Here is an 18,966-nt window from a genome sequence, read left to right as displayed (position 1 = left end):
CAAAAATGTGGGAATGGAAGCAGTTTATTCCCCAAGGAAATCTGATTGGATGTTTGTGGCCCTGCCCCTTTATTGAATTTGGACCCCAGTCACCCAATGACCGATTGTAGCAAGTTTGAAGCCTCTGTCATTAACAGTGTAAAAATGGCAACAGTTTAAATATTACCCTTGAAAATCAATAGGTGAATTTTGATTAGCTGTTGTAGGCTCCACCCACTTTCCTGAATCTTAATCTCATTCACCCAGTGACCAAGTGTGCCAAGTTTGAGAACCCTGCGATTAACAGTCTAAGAATGGCTGCAGTTTACATTTTCCCAGTGAAATTTGATTGGCTGTTTTATGCTCCACCCATTTTTCCTGGATTTCTAACCTCGTGACCAACCTCGTGACCTCGTGACTCGTTCTAACCAAGTGACCAACTGTGCCAAGTTTGTGGACTGTGGCTTGATTACTGTGAGAATGGCAGCCTTTTCCATTTTTGAAATTGACATGAGTGGGTGGAATCTGATTGGCTGTTTGTAGCTCTGCCCAGGTGTGCAGGGGGGACGCGAGACCCCCAGAACATACCAAGTTTCATTCAAATCGGTCTAGGCGTTTTCGAGTGATAGCGGCACATATAAACACACATGCATACACACACACATCCGATTTTATATACAGGATCTTCTCAAAAAATTAGCATATTGTAATAAAGTTAATTATTTTCTGCAATCTACTGATAAACATTAGACTTTCATATATTTTAGATTCAAATACACACAACTGAAGTAGTTCAAGCCTTTTATTGTTTTAAGATTGATAATTTTGGCATACAGCTCATGAAAACCCAAAATTCCTATCTCAAAAAATTAGCATATTTCATCCGACCAATAAAAGTTAAGTGTTTTTAAAACAAAAAAAGTCAACCTTCAAATAATTATGTTCAGTTATGCACTCAATACTTGGTCGGGAATTCTTTTGCAGAAATGACTGCTTCAATGCGGCGTGGCATGGAGGCAATCAGCCTGTGGCACTGCTCAGGTGTTATGGAGGCCCAGGATGGTTCGATAGCGGCATTAAGCTCATCCAGAGTGTTGGGTCTTGCGTCTCTCAACTTTCTCTTCACAATATCCCACAGATTCTCTATGGGGTTTAGGTCAGGAGAGTTGGCAGGCCAATTGAGCACCATAATACCATGGTCAGTAAACCATTTACCAGTGGTTTTAGCACTGTGAGCAGGTGCCAGGTCGTGCTGAAAAATGAAATCTTCATCTCCATAAAACTTTTCAGCAGATGGAAGCATGAAGTGCTCTAAAATCTCCTGATAGCTAGCTGCATTGACCCTGCCCTTGATAAAACACAGTGGACCAAAACCAGCAGCTGACATGGCACCCCAGACCATCACTGACTGTGGGTACTTGACACTGGACTTCAGGCATTTTGGCATTTCCCTCTCCCCAGTCTTCCTCCAGACTCTGGCACCTTGATTTCCGAATGACATGTAAAAGTTGCTTTCATCCGAAAAAAGTACTTTGGACCACTGAGCAACAGTCCAGAGCTGCTTCTCTGTAGCCCAGGTCAGGCGCTTCTGCCACTGTTTCTGTTTCAAAAGTGGGTTCATGCTTCCATCTGCTGAAAAGCTTTATGGAGATGAAGATTTCATTTTTCAGCACGACCTGGCACCTGCTCACAGTGCCAAAACCACTGGTAAATGGTTTACTGACCATGGTATTACTGTGCTCAATTGGCCTGCCAACTCTCCTGACCTGAACCCCATAGAGAATCTGTGGGATATTGTGAAGAGAAAGTTGAGAGACACAAGACCCAACACTCTGGATGAGCTTAAGGCCGCTATCGAACCATCCTGGGCCTCCATAACACTTGAGCAGTGCCACAGGCTGATTGCCTACATGCAAAAGGATTCCCGACCAAGTACTGGTCGGATGAAATATGCTAATTATTTGAGATAGGAATTTTGGGTTTTCATGAGCTGTATGCCAAAATCATCAATATTAAAACAATAAAAGGCTTGAACTACTTCAGTTGTGTGTATTTGAATCTAAAATATATGAAAGTCTAATGTTTGTCAGTACATTACAGAAAATAATGAACTTTATCACAATATGCTAATTTTTTGAGAAGATCCTGTATATATATATATATATATATATATATATATATATATATATATATATATAGTAGATTTCAAGGCACATGGCTACCTTTCTTAAAGCAGTTTTAAATTCTGACAAAATATTCAGTAACAATGCGTTTTCCTACTTTTTATAACCCATAAAATTACCATATTTGCTTTTGTGCAGTGCATAAGTATTATTATTCATTTAGAAACTATAAGTTCCCAAAGTTCAGTTTATTTACTTTGAAAGCTGCTGGTGCATTTTATTCATAACTGTTGTAATTCTGTTTTAAATGCAGCCAGTAATGATTTCTGGGCAGTGTTTCAGTTCAGGATTCATTAGCAGAAGTTTCTGAACAGTCAGAGAATGTTTACTTAATTGTATCAAGTGAAGAGTGTAACACAAGATAAGGTTATCACCAGTTCCGATTCCGCAGCCCCTGCAGAAGAAAAAGTCAGTCCTGTGATTTAACCCTTTGAATGCTGTTTTACTAAAAAAAAATAAAAAAAATTGTGTTTGTATATTATATGCTGTAAATAATCTTTCAGAGCAAAGAAGAAATGCTGGGTTTCATTCCACTTTAATTCTAATTCTACTTAACAGTGGTCCTCAGACTATGGCCCGCGAGCCGAATGCGGTCCCCCAAGGCTTTTTCACTGCCTCCCAAACACAAAATGTATAACTTATAGATGTGGCCCACTGCACTTTTAAATATCACCGGCCCACATATAGAATAGCAGTGCTGGCACCACCCATCCACATACTGTAGAAGCCAGTGAGCATTAATTCGCTGGCATCCAATCCAATTCTGTATCAGGTGTCAATGCTGTCCAACTGAACGGTAGGTTGTCACCTGGTTGTGCTTCACTGTCTGGTGCACAAAGACATTCTTCGGACACCACATGACTGAATGGCTGCTGCTGGGAGTTCTCCTCCGGGCATGATTGGGGGGAATCAATACCTAGACTCAATGTAATCACTCACTCACTCACTCACTCTCGCATCCAAGACTTCTCACGGGCTGTCCCTCTCCTTTGGAACTCCCTCCCTCAGCCGGTTCGTCATGCCACGAGTCTGGAAACCTTCAAACGTACTCTGAAAACACACCTGTTTAGACAAGCCTATAATTTGCTATAGGCAGCACTGAAGGCACACTGGCTCATCCACTAATCCTTGTGTTTCCTTTCCTTTTGTTTCCTCCCCACTACCCTCTAGATTGTAAGCCCGCAAGGGCAGGGACCTCCTCCTAGTGTTTCTCATACTGATGTTATTTTAACATATGTACATGTACCAACTACATATCAACTATGTATGTATCTATATTTATTCTATTCAATGTCATGACTGTACAGTGTCTTGTATTTCTTATGTATATTTGTTCCCCATTATTTGTTTGTATTATGTACAGCGCTACGGAAGATGCTGGCGCTATATAAATAAAAAATAATAATAATAATAATGTAATGTTTTTTAACATCAGTTTATGTATGTTCTGCCGCCACCAGCAGTATGAAGTATGTTGACCCAGCCCTTGACCAAAACGTTTGGGGACCCCTGTTCTACTATAATAGAGTAGAACAGGGGTTTTTTTAAAAAAAAAATAACTGGCAATATCCATTGCCAAAAAAACACAGACAGCAACAACAAATGTACACAAGAAAGTATGGTGACTTTACCAGGGTGGAGGTTTGATGGGGGAGGGGGGGTGGGAAGTCACAGTTTTAGTGTTTGCCATAGGTTGCCATAGGTGCCATATTACCCTGATACGCCAATCCCGCAATGACAAAGGACTTGAAGCTATAGGTTTTTTTCACTGATTCAGGGATATATGGTTATGTTATTTATTGCAAGAAAGAGATTACATAAAATAAATGAGAATACCGAGCAGCAGAAATCTGTCTGTTGGGAAAGATTTGTAATAGTTTGATGTTATGAGAAATTAATTTCACTCAGCTTAAAGTGAACCCATGGTAAAAAAAAAAAGGAATGAGGTAAACAATTGTATTTATCCTCCTACTCCTAAAAATGAAATTTTTTGTGTTTTAGATTTAAACATTTACAAAGTAGATTGAATGTTTCATTGTCTCTGCTCAATGGCAGTCTAATAAGTGTCCCAGAGTTAAAATACATGAACTATTGACCTTTTTCTATCTCTCCTGCCCTCAGAAGTTTTATTCTGCCAGGAAACCTTTTATGGCTGTAGTTCGCTTATCAGTTGGGATGATCAATGATATGAAAATACTTCTGAGTTTATACAAATTTATTGTAATTTATATGCATATATATGTAGCTTAAAAATAGACCAATCAAGTTCCACCCAGGATTAAATTGTTTGGTCCATTTTCAAGCAACATAAAATTGCATAAAATGTACATACATTTGCAAAAACTCAGAATCATTTGCCTATCATTGGTCATCCCTTTTCTATAATCCCAACAAGGTACCGATGAGACAGAAGCTGTCACTTGCTTGCCTGAAAATTAACTCTTTCAGGCAGCCAAAAAAAAAAAAAAACATAAACAGTCTGGTTATGAATATGTTTTGCACTGTACATACACGTCTATCTCATCATGTTACATGTCACCTCGGGTACACTTTAAATTAGGAGTTTTAGTTAGTTGGTTAACCCCTCAGTGCTCAGCTATGAGAAAGTATAATTATCTCATACCAGCATGCAGCATAACCAGGACAGACTTTTACTACACTTCAACAAAGATCTGGGAAGAACAAATAGGGTGCGGAGTAAATATAACTGCTTTACTGCAGCCTGATGGCTAAAGGCATAACCAAGTGACATACTCACCCACTTAGAGGAAATCCTCTGGATGATCCAGTCACTGGCCAGGACCCTCTTCTATTTTGTGGCTTATGAACTAGTGGCAGGCGTGGCCATACTCAGGCATGTGCAGTATGGCCAAGATAGATCTGGAAGCCTCTGAACCATCTATAAGTATCTAACTTTTTCTTTGTGAGAGCAGTAGGGTATTGTACCATATTAGCCATCAGTAAAAGCAAAAAGTTTTTGATACCATTTATTGGCTAACTTAACAGAATAAGAGTAAGCGAGCTTTCGGCTGTATAGCATTCGTCAGGCTTCAATCCTGTTTTCTTGCAAGCTGATGGAACTGACAGCTATATACATGCAACATCAAAATAAATAATAATGTCATTAAGATGCCTTAAAAAGAAACCGTGACAAAGAATTGAACTTCGTCCCAATCAGTAGCTGATACCCCCTTTTACATGAGAAATATTTTCCTTTTCACAAACGGATCATCAGGGGGGGGGGGTCGCTCTGTATGGCTGACATTGTGGTTAAACCCCTCCCACAGGAAACTGTAAGGACCATGGTCCTGGCAGTTTCCTGTCTGTGAACCTTGTTGCATTGTGGGAAATAACAGCTGTTTACAGCTGTTTCCAACTGCCAAAAAAAGAAAGCAGCAGCTACTTTCACTGACATCACCTGCCAGCAGTAAAAATATTACCATATGATAAATGTCAGAATGTAAGTCACAGTTTTCTTTTAAAATTGTGTCTTACATATAAGGGGTGTGATTTACATAGAAAAGGGGTGCTTTGAATATGAACAATCTATGTCAACTTTTACAAGATTTGAATATCAGCAACATATATCAATTTTTACAATTTACCTAGTCCAGTTTGTGCCAAGGCTTGGACTATCTTTTCCTATTTCAAAAATTTGTATTCAGCAGAGAATGTAAGAAATTAACCTCGAAGATATACAATAGGGATCATAAACATTACATTACTTTCTTCTTCCCAACATGGAACAAAATGATCAAGAAGTACTTATTCAAATAACATAGATGAATCAAACCCTTGAAATAATTGAAAACACAGCTTTTAAAGTGTACCAGAGATGGCAACGATCAAAGCTTTATTACTTACCCGGGGCTTGCTCCAGCCCTATAAGCATGTCTGAGTCCCACGCCGTCCTCCTGCGGTCTGGTGTTCAGCCGCAATCGGCCCCGGTAACTGGCTCAGCCGCGACAGTCTGGCTCTTCTGCGCATGCCCAGAGGAGATGTGCATGCGCAGAAGATCCTGACTGACGTGACTAAACCAGTTACCGGGGCTGATTGCTGCTAAACAGAGGTCCGCGGGAGGATGGCGTGGGACTCAGGCTCATAGTCAGCCTTTGATATGAGCGACCGGAGCGGTCGCTCAGGGCACCAGCTTCCAAGGGGGCTCCTATAGCTGGTTACCTATACTGAGGGCACCTATACTGATTTCCTATACTGAGGGCACCTAAACTGAGGGCACCTATACTGAGGGCACCTATAGCTTTACTGAGGGCTTCCTATTCTGAGGGCACCTATAGCTTTACTGAGGGCTCCAACACCTGGCTACCTGTACTGAGGGCTCCAACACCTGGCTACTGTTAATGTCATAACTGTATGTTAATCCAAGTTTTATAGATTTGCACCTAATAGATATAAGGTGATACTAGTATTTAATAAGGCCAATGTAACACAGTTGATACAGATGAACAGAGTTACCCTTTAACATTGGCCTCAGATTCTTCTCTTGCTGAAAATGAGTAGTCAAGAGCGAGTACTGTGTGTGGCTTTATCTTTTCAGGAAATTCCACAGATGTGCGGTGCCAGGCACTGTGTAGGATGTCTCCATTCTCACGAACTGAAATCTAAGAAACATCCTTGAAGAACTTGGACTACTTGCACAAAACAACACCAGGTGCTAAGCCATGAGAAAACTCCACCCTGCTGTGCAATGAAGAAAAAACTCTTGGTGTCATGCATTCATTATTGGACTAGTAAAGCTCATCATGACTACGTAATTTGTAGTATAAAAATCAGTACACAGCGGAAGTGCCTTCAGAAACCTTAAATGCCAGAATCTTTTATTTTACTTGGCTTACCTGGTTTCTCCATGTATACATGTGAAGCTTTTGAATAAAAGCCATATTGCTTTCCTTTTCATCTCCTGACGTATTTTTGGAAATCTTGGTGTATTGATAAGTGAGTGACTTCCACACTACCTATACTGGAGGCACCTACGCCTGGCTACCTATGGGGGGGATGGAGACCTTCAACTGACTTCCCATACTGGGGGCACCTATGCTTGGCAACCTATATTGAGGGCACTTACACATGAGATCCTATACTGGGGGCACCTATACCTGGCTACCTACCTATACTGAGTCTGAGGGCATTTTGAGGGGGCGCACTGGGGCTATAACGCGTGACGCAAATTGTCAGTGCTGTGCTATCATTCTAAATGGGGGGAAGGCGGCTAACTGTCCCACTGATTGTTTTTATTAATATTCCTGAAAGGTTCTAGCCTTCATTTTTAGGTGTATTCAGGGTAATGAACTCTTTCCATCCATTCGTGGTCATTAATAGTATTTTTTCTATTATACATACGTGACACAGAGATCTGGGCATTTAGCGTGATGTGTCACAACGTCAAAAAGGTTGGGAACCACTGTCCTAGGAGATATCTCAGGAGAAAAGGGGAATTGCATATGGGCCTGTGTGTGTGTATACGTGCGTGCGTGCGTGTGTATATATGCACGTGGGAAGAGGATGAAAGGGGGGGCACAAAAGGTTTCGCTCAGGGCGCTGTGAAACCTAAGGCCGGCCCTGCTCAGGCATGCTTATGGGGCTGGAGGAAGCCCCGGGACGGAACTCGAATCCAAGAACCAGGATTTCAGGAGATGCTTTGAAGAGCACAGGGCTTTATTTATTTTTTTCCTTTTTGGTGTGTTTGTGTGTGAATGTGTGGCCGGCCACGGACTGAGAGGATTACATTGATTGTCAACACTGAGAGCTATCAAGGTGCATCAAAAAGTAAGTAGATATTTGATTTTATTCAAGTACTGCATGACGGTTCAGTTAGCTGGGGTATACCTGTGATCTGTAAAAAAGCTGACAATTTTACCAATTGTCAGTCATGGTATCTGCGAGGTGGAATAGATCCTCAATGACCGAATGAGGAGAAACAGCGGATACCATGTAATAGCCACAGGGCAAAAGTAATCCAGGGCTCATAGTGCAAGCCGAATTTAATCCAGGGCTACCAAAGCCGGGTTGGATTCAGGGCTTAAGTGCAAGCCGAATTTAATCCAGGGCTACCAAAGCCGGGTTGGATTCAGGGCTTAAGTGCAAGCCGGATAATAGCCGTGGTTATCATCACTGATTTGCTAGGCTGGGTAGTGATTCTCGCAAAGCGCGCCCGAGTTACAGCGGCATTCAGTGAAGCGTACTATTCAGCAAGTCGGCCCCAGCACAGTATCGGTACACTGGGGGGCAGCGGCGGCTGAGCAGTTATATCATAGGAAACAGATCACGGGTGCCCCGGAGTAGAATTGTCAGGCAGGATGGGGCAAAATGCAACTAAAGCTCAACTTCTCCGTGCAACAGATGATGAACTTCTCATGCATCGTAAAGACCCACGCTTGACAGAGAAATGCGAGGTCTGGCATGAGATGTTCCAATTCTCGGGTCATTTGCACCCAAAACAATGCAGGGCATTGATAAAGGCTATAGAGGAGAGAAGTAAAGGGAAATTAACTTTGCAGAATAAATATGGTTTGCAATTGGCGAGAGAATGGCGAGATGAAGCTGATAAGTGTAATAGAGAGCTGTGCTCCTTTTATTTTGGGAAGAAAGCGAGGGAGAGCGATAGTGAAAGTGAAAGTGGAGATGTGCTTGGAGCTGAGGCTGCAGAAGCACAAAGGATGAGGCAGAGATCCCAATCCCTTCAGTGGAATTCAGACCATAAGTCAGGATATCCAGCCCGCTCCTCAAGTACAGGAAACCTCAGTAAGCCCACTAAGTACAAACCTGTTAATAGACAAACTGAGGTGACAACGTCTAATAGACAGTTGCGGGAACGAAAAACATCAGAAGCCCGAGGCAGAGCATCCTCAGCCTCGAACATCAAACAGGAGGTTGATCAGTTAGCTGTGACAACGGGAGGTCTGAGAGTAAGTGCAAATAGTGAAGAACAGCCATCTCAGACCCCGCCGAAATATACCAACATTTACCCACCGCTTCCACACCCTCAATTTCCTTCCTATAATCCAGGTGCCATCTTTATGCACCCGATGGCAGCCATGTCACAGCTCCCGGGTTCCGCCCTATTACCTTACCCATCTTCCACTGCATTGCGACAGCCAGCAGTAACTATTTCAGTGCCTACTGAAAAGTGCAACCCTAAACCCGCAATGCAAATGCCTATGATAGAGCTCCCAAACGGAGCAGGGCAAACCATACATGTTTACAGACCCTGGACAGAGGATGACATGTTAAATGCAATTAAGACTATACCAAGCCCGAGAAAGGATGTGGTTGAATGTGTTAAACAACTGACTGAGTTAAGACAGAGTCTTAAGCTGACTGCCGCTGAATGTGAGAGAATTGTGAGAAGAGTCTGTGGCACTTGATGGGTTAATGTAGAGGGTAATTGGAGTGCATGGGACGACTTGTGACTGACCCGTTTGCGGAGTTGGGGTGGGATAGCACAACCTTAACCACCAGGTGGGATGAATTGATCCAACGAATGATAACATTTTACAAGACCACCCCAGATTTTACCAAGCTTTCTATGATTTCCCAGAAAGGAAACGAAAGTGTGAATGATCTAGCAGCTCGGGTCATGAATGCTTTTGATAAATACAGTGGGTTGCAGAAACCTGCAGTGCTTGATGGCAAAACACCATGGGAACAACAGCTCAAGGCACAGATTGATAGGGCTTTAAAGGAAGAACTACAGTGGACAATCCATAAAAATTTGATTACATGGCATACATGCAGTGTGACAGAGTTTTTGGAGTATGCCAGGCATGCAGAGAAAATTCTGATAGAAAAAAAGAAGCAGGGACAGAAGAGGCATCCTGCTGCAGCAGCCTCCTACTCCTTGTTCACCTGCAACAAAGGCGCAGGTCAGGAGGGTGCCTGCAGCAGAGATGTCTCGCGTCCCCATTCCCGTCCACGTAGATTTGTGCGTGACTTTGCTGGAAAAAGAGACAGGGAGGAATGTTTTATTTGTGGAAACCGGGATCACATTGCACGAGACTGCCCAGAGAATACGGCCAACCATACCAAGTAACAACCCCAGTCTGCATGACTAGGCAGGGAAGAGTTGAGCCGTGACACTGTTGTGATTGAGATTGATTATGCTGATAAAAAAAAAAAAAAAAAGAGCCTGAAATCCTCTTGTCTGTATCGAGAGTTAGAATCAAGTTTTTGGTTGACACTGGTGCATGTGGGTCTGTCCTCGAACTGGTTTAAATATCCCATGGGAAAGGTTGGGTACTGTTGTAACACGGAATGCCGGGGGTGGGTTTGAAGTGTCCCCAACCACCAAACCGTTGCAGGTTTTAGATGAAAAATCAGGCAGAGCTGTGTTTTGCAGTTACATAATTTCTGCAAGGTGCCCAATTAATCTGTGTGGCAGAGATTTGATTGGTGATTTAAAGTTGACAATTGCTCCCGGTCCAGAGTCACTGCAGATCCATCGTGCTCCTATGGCAGACGCACCTGACGTGCATTGGTACGGTATTATTCTGCCAAATTCACTCCTGAACTGGATGCAGCAGGATGCCGGTCCAGCTGATACACTTCAGGAGGTAGTATGTGTGGCACACGTCACTACACATTACATAGCAAATGGACGCAGGGATTTGGACTATGAGCAAAAGTTCCCAATGAGGAGAAAAATCTGTGTAGAGATTACCGGACTATGGAAACATGCAGAAGGTTATGTTCTGTATGAGGTTTCAATCCCAGGCTGGGACAGTGTTGAGACAGACAGCATCCTGCAGGATGAGCTGTTTGCTGTCCCGAACTCCGCCCCTCATGCTTCACTGTACAAACCGAAGTGGGGACGTTGGGACATGGCCAGGATTCTATTGAACAAGTGGAAGGAAGAAGGTGGTGAGGGCATTTACTGCCCACGCCACCTTCAGACCACGGGAATGCTGATACACCTGACTAAACGACCTGAAGAATCTGACAATGTTGACTTTGCAGATGCGTCCAGATATGAGTTGTCCAGTGTCCCAGACAAGCTGTGGGCACAATCTGACACTGACGTGGGCCTGATACAAAAACAGAGGAGGTAATTGTAGTTGCTATTGCAGACTCCTCATTTATGTCAATGATTTGTATAAAGGTGCACCAGATGAGAAGAGGTGTCTGCAACCCACAGTGTAACTGCTCTGTTTCTTAGCAGAACAGGGCAACAAGGCCTCACGTAAGAAACTACAGTTCTGTCAGCCCACTGTTAAATATAAAGGACAACTCATTTCAGGTGCAGGACGTACTATTGAGGATACGCGGGTACGAGCTATCCAAAATATACCAAAACCTGCCATCCACACTGACCCAATGGCAATGACTGACAAAGTCACCTGGACAGATGACTTGACTATGGCATTTCAGAGGTGTAGGTCTGCGCTGCAAGATCCCCTGGTTTTAGTCTTCCCTGATTACACGAAGGTTTTTAAACTGTATGTTGATTGCAAAGATAAATGCATGACAGCTGTGATGACACAAACTTGGGGAGACAAACAGAGGCCGCTAGGTTTTTATTCTAAGCCTTTGGATCAGGTTGCATGTGCTTTGCCGTCCTGTGTACAATCTGTTATTGCTGCTGGGATGGCTGTCGACATAACGGCCACCCTGGTCCTCTACCATCCACTAGAGGTTCTTGTCCCCCACGCAGTGCATGCTCTTTTGTTGCAGGATACAATGACGTTACTTACTCCTGCCCGTCACTTGTATTGCACTGCCACTTTGCTGGGTCAGCCTCACCTTACGGTGAAACGCTGTACCACACTCAACCCAGCAACTTTACTCCCGACCCCCGCTGCAGAGGGTGATGAGCCTCAGCATGTTTGTGTCACAGAGTCACAAAAGGTCTTTCTACCCAGAGAAGACCTGAAGTCCGAACCAATACCCGGAAGTACACTTGTCTTTGTCGATGGCTCTGCCTCCAAAGATGTCTTAGGAGTGAACAGAGTGGGATATGCTGTTGTTACCCTGGATACTGTTTTGAAGTCTGCTCCCTTACCGATCTCCTATTCCGCACAAGCTGCAGAGATTTATGTACTCACTCGAGCCTGTGCGCTGCACGAGGGTGAAGTTCTCACTGTTTACACTGACAGCCAATATGCGTTCTCTGCTTGTCATACCTACGCAGTACAGTGGAGGAACCGTGGCATGTTAACAGCGGCTGGGAAACCAGTCCGTCATAAAGACTTATTGCAACAGCTCCTTGATAGTGTACTGCTGCCCTCGCAGGTGGCTGTGGTAAAATGCATAGCACACATGCATGATGACTCTGACATTACCCGTGGCAACAATCTTGCAGATGCTGAGGCGAAATTGGCGGCACAGCGCCCTCTCCCAATTTCTGAGCCATTCCATCCCTTCTGCCCACCACAGCTGCCGCCTCCCCTTCACTCCCTGACACAGATCCCCCTCTGCCAGCAGCCCCCCCCCCCCCCTCTCATAATTCCATCCTCTGCAGCGATCACCACTGATCTCTTAGTGGAATTCCAGAGCAATGCACCAGCAGCTGAAAAGTCTCAGTGGCAAAGAGCACATGCAACAGTTAATGATAGCGGCCTCCTCTGTGTCAATAATGCCTTATGCCTTCCCAGACTTTTGTACAGATTATTGGCTCTTGTGTTACATGGGGTCACCCATGTCTCAACGGGTGGTATGATGGCTACAGCCACCAAATATTTTTACTGTCCGGGCATAAGCACCTTTTTTAAGAAGTTTGTCTCACAATGCACTGTATGTGCTCAGCACAACACAGGAAAGGGATTAAAGCCACCTATTGGTAAAACACCTACACCACATTACCCCTTTCATACCATTGCACTGGATTACATTGAACTCACCCCTGCAGAGGGAAAGAAATATGCTCTAGTGGTGCTAGATATATTCTCGGGGTGGGTGGAAGTCTTTCCCACAGCAGTCAGAATAGCAGAAAAGAAAAAAAAAAAAAAAAAAAAAAAGAAGTTCGTGGATACATTTAACTCACTGCAAAAGGGCACCCATTCCTGATTCAGGGACAGGATAGACAGCATCCTGTGACGGGAGGTGTACGCTCCTGGGCCCTGGAGTGTGAGGAACAGTTGCCTGAGCTCCAGTCAAGACAACGTCACAGCGGGTGGAGGGAATATTAGAGATTTTCCTCTATTCAAAGTGGGCACAAGCCCTGAACAGGATGATTGAGGAGCTAGATTAGGGAGAGTTGGGGGCCCATTTAATTCTCAGAGTTCTTGTCTTTGCAAAAAAAAAAAAAACAGAAATGGGGATCTTGGATACAGGATACTTTAACACTCCAGGTGGAAAGGGAGTCATTATTGCTATGCTTTTCATTGAGACATTGTGGACGGTGTTAGAAGCCCTAGAGCATTTCCAAACACCTCCTTTAGCCTTTCCATAAACTGATAATGTAACTCTCAACCGACCAAGGGTTAAACGGGATGCCATAAATGTAGAACTGATGCGAAGAGGCCAGGTTGCTGTAACAAGAGAACACCAGAGCTTAGTGTTCTGGTATAATTCTTCACAAATACAAGTGGCGACTTACACCTTTGACTACTGCCAGGTTGTGCAACGTTGTAATTGGCACTGCAGCCTTTATGAAAAAGGACAATTTTTTATTTGCGTGACTGATGACCATTGGGGTGCCCCTTCGTTCAAGGTTGACCTTAACGACAGCTGGGGGAGCCTGTATGCCCGGAAGACAAATAGATAGTTCCCAGCGCCTGACCCTGAATATAGAAAACCCAAGCCCTGGAGATGCAGGAACATATGTGATAGGCATGCATGTCCCAGGGTATACAGGGGGGCCTCTGGGGAAGTTTTCGCTCAGGGACATGTACAAAAACCCTGAGTTCAAAGTCATGGAGAATGAAGATCAGGAACCATGGGTACAGGCCCTGGCTAACCCTACATTTGAGGAGACCATGGCCATGGAGACAGGATATTCAGATACTAACATGTGGCTTGAATGGATGAGGTACACAGCCAAACAAAACAATATGTCAGATTGTTATGTATGTGCAGGAGCAAGGCCACACCTTGGCACTGTGCCACTTCCCCTTCCAGAAGGGGGTGAGACATGTTTTCTGTCACTCTATAGGAGTAAGGGTCAAACCCCAGCCACAACAGATCCACTCTGTAAAATGTGGATAGACCGATACCCATTGAAGGAAGGTACCCCCGATCAAATAGACCACTCAGCAACTGTGTACAAGGGAAACTATACCTGTTATAACAGTACGAATTCAGGTGGAGTAGATGTGGGTGAATTTCCCCCTGGTTACTGTGCTGTAATGAAACAAGCAGACCCTTTCCTACTATTTCATCAGATACACTCCCTTGGTGATATCTACTGGTTGTGCGGTGATCTTAAATTACGCCCTAGATTGCCACCAGTGTGGAAAGGTCACTGTGCACTGGCCAAACTCATTATGCCCATACATATGTTTAGAGAAAGTGACCAAGATTTTGAAAAAGAAGCCCACAAGATCTTTGAGAGAACTTAAAGGTAACCTGGACCCACATGTTTATTTGGATGCAATAGGTATCCCCAGAGGGGTTCCAGATGAATTTAAAGCCAGAAACCCAGTGTGGGCAGGGTTTGAGTCTTTAATTCCACAGATCACTATTAACAAAAATGTGGAGTGGATAAACTACATATATTACAATCAGCAAAGATTTGTAAATTTCACACGTGATGCTCTGCAGGGCATAATTAATGAGTTAGGCCCCAACTCCAAAATGACATTTCAGAATAGAATGAGCCTGGACATGATGCTTGCTGAGAAAGGAGGAGTTTGCAAATTTCTGGGACTGGGTGGGGCCTGCTGTACCTACATTCCCAGTGAAACTGGCCCTGATGGACGGGTGACAGAAGCTTTGAGGAAACTGACTGACCTATCAGACGAGTTAAACAGAAACTCTGGTGTATCAGATTCCTTTACAAAATGGTTCAATGACTGTTTTGGAGACTGGAAGGGTTTCCTAAAAAATGTTGGTACTATGATACTTATTGTGATACTCATGTTCAGTTTTTTTGCTTGCTGTGTCATACCCCTGGCCAGGAAATACGTGGGCAGTTTCATAAAGCAAAAAACTGATGCAGCCATGTTTTCATTCCAACATGAAGAATACAATGACAGTGAGGAGGAAGACAGCTTTATGGGGAAGCATAAATTCCCAAAAATTGACTTCTCAGTTGTGTAGATTGTCTGATAGTAGATAAGATAGTACACTAGAAGTATTAGGCGTCATATAAATACATATATACTTTGCAATGCTACAAGGCTACAAAGAAAGCAACTGCTAGCTTCCATTACTTAAGAAGTGTTTCAAGGCTATGTAGTTGAACCCCTTGCCACCTTATACATATATATGTGCAACAGGGGGGTATGTTAATGTCATAACTGTATGTTAATCCAAGTTTTATAGATTTGCACCTAATAGATATAAGGTGATACTAGTATTTAATAAGGCCAATGTAACACAGTTGATACAGATGAACAGAGTTACCCTTTAACATTGGCCTCAGATTCTTCTCTTGCTGAAAATGAGTAGTCAAGAGCGAGTACTGTGTGTGGCTTTATCTTTTCAGGAAATTCCACAGATGTGCGGTGCCAGGCACTGTGTAGGATGTCTCCATTCTCACGAACTGAAATCTAAGAAACATCCTTGAAGAACTTGGACTACTTGCACAAAACAACACCAGGTGCTAAGCCATGAGAAAACTCCACCCTGCTGTGCAATGAAGAAAAAACTCTTGGTGTCATGCATTCATTATTGGACTAGTAAAGCTCATCATGACTACGTAATTTGTAGTATAAAAATCAGTACACAGCGGAAGTGCCTTCAGAAACCTTAAATGCCAGAATCTTTTATTTTACTTGGCTTACCTGGTTTCTCCATGTATACATGTGAAGCTTTTGAATAAAAGCCATATTGCTTTCCTTTTCATCTCCTGACGTATTTTTGGAAATCTTGGTGTATTGATAAGTGAGTGACTTCCACACTACCTATACTGGAGGCACCTACGCCTGGCTACCTATGGGGGGGATGGAGACCTTCAACTGACTTCCCATACTGGGGGCACCTATGCTTGGCAACCTATATTGAGGGCACTTACACATGAGATCCTATACTGGGGGCACCTATACCTGGCTACCTACCTATACTGAGTCTGAGGGCATTTTGAGGGGGCGCACTGGGGCTATAACGCGTGACGCAAATTGTCAGTGCTGTGCTATCATTCTAAATGGGGGGAAGGCGGCTAACTGTCCCACTGATTGTTTTTATTAATATTCCTGAAAGGTTCTAGCCTTCATTTTTAGGTGTATTCAGGGTAATGAACTCTTTCCATCCATTCGTGGTCATTAATAGTATTTTTTCTATTATACATACGTGACACAGAGATCTGGGCATTTAGCGTGATGTGTCACAACGTCAAAAAGGTTGGGAACCACTGTCCTAGGAGATATCTCAGGAGAAAAGGGGAATTGCATATGGGCCTGTGTGTGTGTATACGTGCGTGCGTGCGTGTGTATATATGCACGTGGGAAGAGGATGAAAGGGGGGGCACAAAAGGTTTCGCTCAGGGCGCTGTGAAACCTAAGGCCGGCCCTGCTCAGGCATGCTTATGGGGCTGGAGGAAGCCCCGGGTAAGTAATACAGTTTTGATAGCTGCCGTCTCTGGCTTCCTTTAAAAGCCGTATAAATTGTTGTGAATACCTCTCTGTAACTTTTTAAATAATAATCAAAAAAATCTCAGTCTAAAAGAAGATATAGACTCAAAGGTGTAAAAAAAAGAGAAAAGAAAAGGAAAAGAAAGAGAAAGAAAGGGAGAAACATAAAGATGAACCCTAACTTTCAGTGTTGCTTGCACATTTTCACCAAAGTCATTTCCACAGCAAAAATGCTATTTTCGATTTCGAGAAAATGTTCACGAAAATAGCTTGTGTATTTGCTCTAATTTTGACAGCAAAAAGCGAAAATACGTGGAAGAGCGATATTTTTTGCGCAAAAAATAATTACTGTGAAAATGCGAAAAATCAATATTTTTTATGTGAAAATTAACGGAAAAAAATAACAAAACTTATTTTCGATGGCATTTTCACTCGAAAATCAAATTTAACATTATTTTTGTGAAAATGAATGCAAAAAGAATATTGGCATTTTCAATTACTAACTTTGACGATCTAAGGACTGTACAACAGTTTGAGGAACTTAAATAGCATAGCAACATGTTAGCTATTTGCATAGGCAAACGCAGGGGGGGGGGGGGGGGGATTACAGCTGCCCAGAATCCCACCTCAGACCAAAGCCAGTGCAGTGTCTGGGGACAGGCACAAGTTGAGACACCAGAATATCTGCAGTGTCAGGTATGAGCACAGCCCTGTGCCCTGCTGTGTGAATGCTTCACTTTCCTCTTCATTACCAATGTTGGCTGTCCTCATTATTATCTGTATCCAAAATGCTCCTGGTCAATCCCGTTGTCGATCGGGAGCAGATCAGACATTTAGGAAATAATTGACAGAACCTGTCAGTCTGACAGGAAATTGCATTATGTGTACCCAGTATGATGTCCTACCATATTATTATAATGTATTGTGTGCGGCTGAGGGAGACATTTCAGGAATACCCCCTTGAAAATCCTGGGTTTCCCCCTGATTTGGGTATCTAATTATGTGACATATGTTTGAGCTCTGTAGATGGTTCCTTCTTTACACTATCTGCAGTGCTGTTTAGAGATAAGGCAGCTGTAGATGAATTTGTTCAGCAAGAAAGAAATGAAAAGAGTATTTCATTATTGACTTGAATCTGGAGGTCTGTAGAGCTCTCGGACACGTACCTCTCACAAGCAGCAGGCAGAAGCAGAGTGTAGCACAGGTCTCCTCCATGTCTGGTGTGGTCAGGAGCTCACCGTCCCTCCGCCGTCCCTGCAGGCTCTGCGACTGATCAGCGCTCTTCAGTATTTCTAGGAGGAAGTGCGAGGGAACTCCTTGTGGTCACATTGTCACCTCACTGCGTCCTGCACGAACACAAAACTAGGAACCCACTAAGTAAATCAGAAACTCGGGGCCTCAACAGACCGTGAGAGTTCAGAGTTTTGTTATGACGTCTTACAGTAACTGTTCCACCTCTAGACTGGTGATGGCTTCTACTTTTTCGATCACCTCTGGTTAGCTGTTGAAATGTCACTGGTGACTAAGCCGTATTTAAAGGTAGGAACATTGGTTCATCTGCAGTTTGCAGAGATGTGACCATACTGAAGTGAGATAAGGTCATGGTCTCAGGTCTTCTGCAGCAGAAAAAAAATGGTTCCTCTACCTTTTGGTACAATAATTTTAACTGTACTGCAGAGACAATAGCATGACAAGAGTTTTACTTAGTTGAGGCTTTGTCCAGCCCCCTGTAGTCCATGGACTCCCTCACTGTCCTCCCAGTCACCTTGGTTGCATAGCTATCAGCCCTGTGCTCCAGAGTCATGGACTACATACTACATACATGGACTACTGAGCGTGCGTAGCCCCGGCAACACTCGTCACTCAATTGCGCACAGTTCATTAAGACTGTAACTGTGATTGTGCAGAGCGCTCTTGGTATAGTAGAGCAAACGTGTGGTGTGTGCGGCCGGGACCACTCATACGCAGTGGCCCGTAACCCAGCTAGATTGCAGGCATCACAGCGGCACAACAGAGGTGACTATCAGGGCCATTTCATGGGCAGTGCGCGCAGGGCGATCGCCCTGGGCGCAGACCAGCAAGTAGAAGAAGGGGGACGCAGGCAAAAAGTCATAACCGCTAGG

General features: G+C 43.6%; 1 protein-coding gene across 2 annotated transcripts in view; it reads right to left on the bottom strand.

The window, feature by feature from the left end:
• The window catches only part of LOC137561725 (hepatitis A virus cellular receptor 1 homolog), a 50,705-nt gene extending 32,613 nt beyond the window's left edge, over positions 1 to 18,092 (bottom strand). For both annotated transcript variants that reach the window (XM_068273063.1, XM_068273064.1), the window contains exon 1: positions 18,010 to 18,092. In XM_068273063.1, coding sequence (XP_068129164.1) covers positions 18,010 to 18,058 — 49 coding nt within the window. In that variant the 5' untranslated portion in view covers positions 18,059 to 18,092. The remainder of the gene's footprint in view (positions 1 to 18,009) is intronic.
• Between the last annotated feature and the right edge of the window lie 874 nt (positions 18,093 to 18,966).

The sequence above is a fragment of the Hyperolius riggenbachi genome, chromosome 3 (assembly GCF_040937935.1).
Source record: "Hyperolius riggenbachi isolate aHypRig1 chromosome 3, aHypRig1.pri, whole genome shotgun sequence".
NCBI lineage: Eukaryota > Metazoa > Chordata > Amphibia > Anura > Hyperoliidae > Hyperolius > Hyperolius riggenbachi.
The sequence above is the reverse complement of the archived record's forward strand: the minus strand, read 5'-3'. Positions and strand labels throughout refer to the sequence as shown.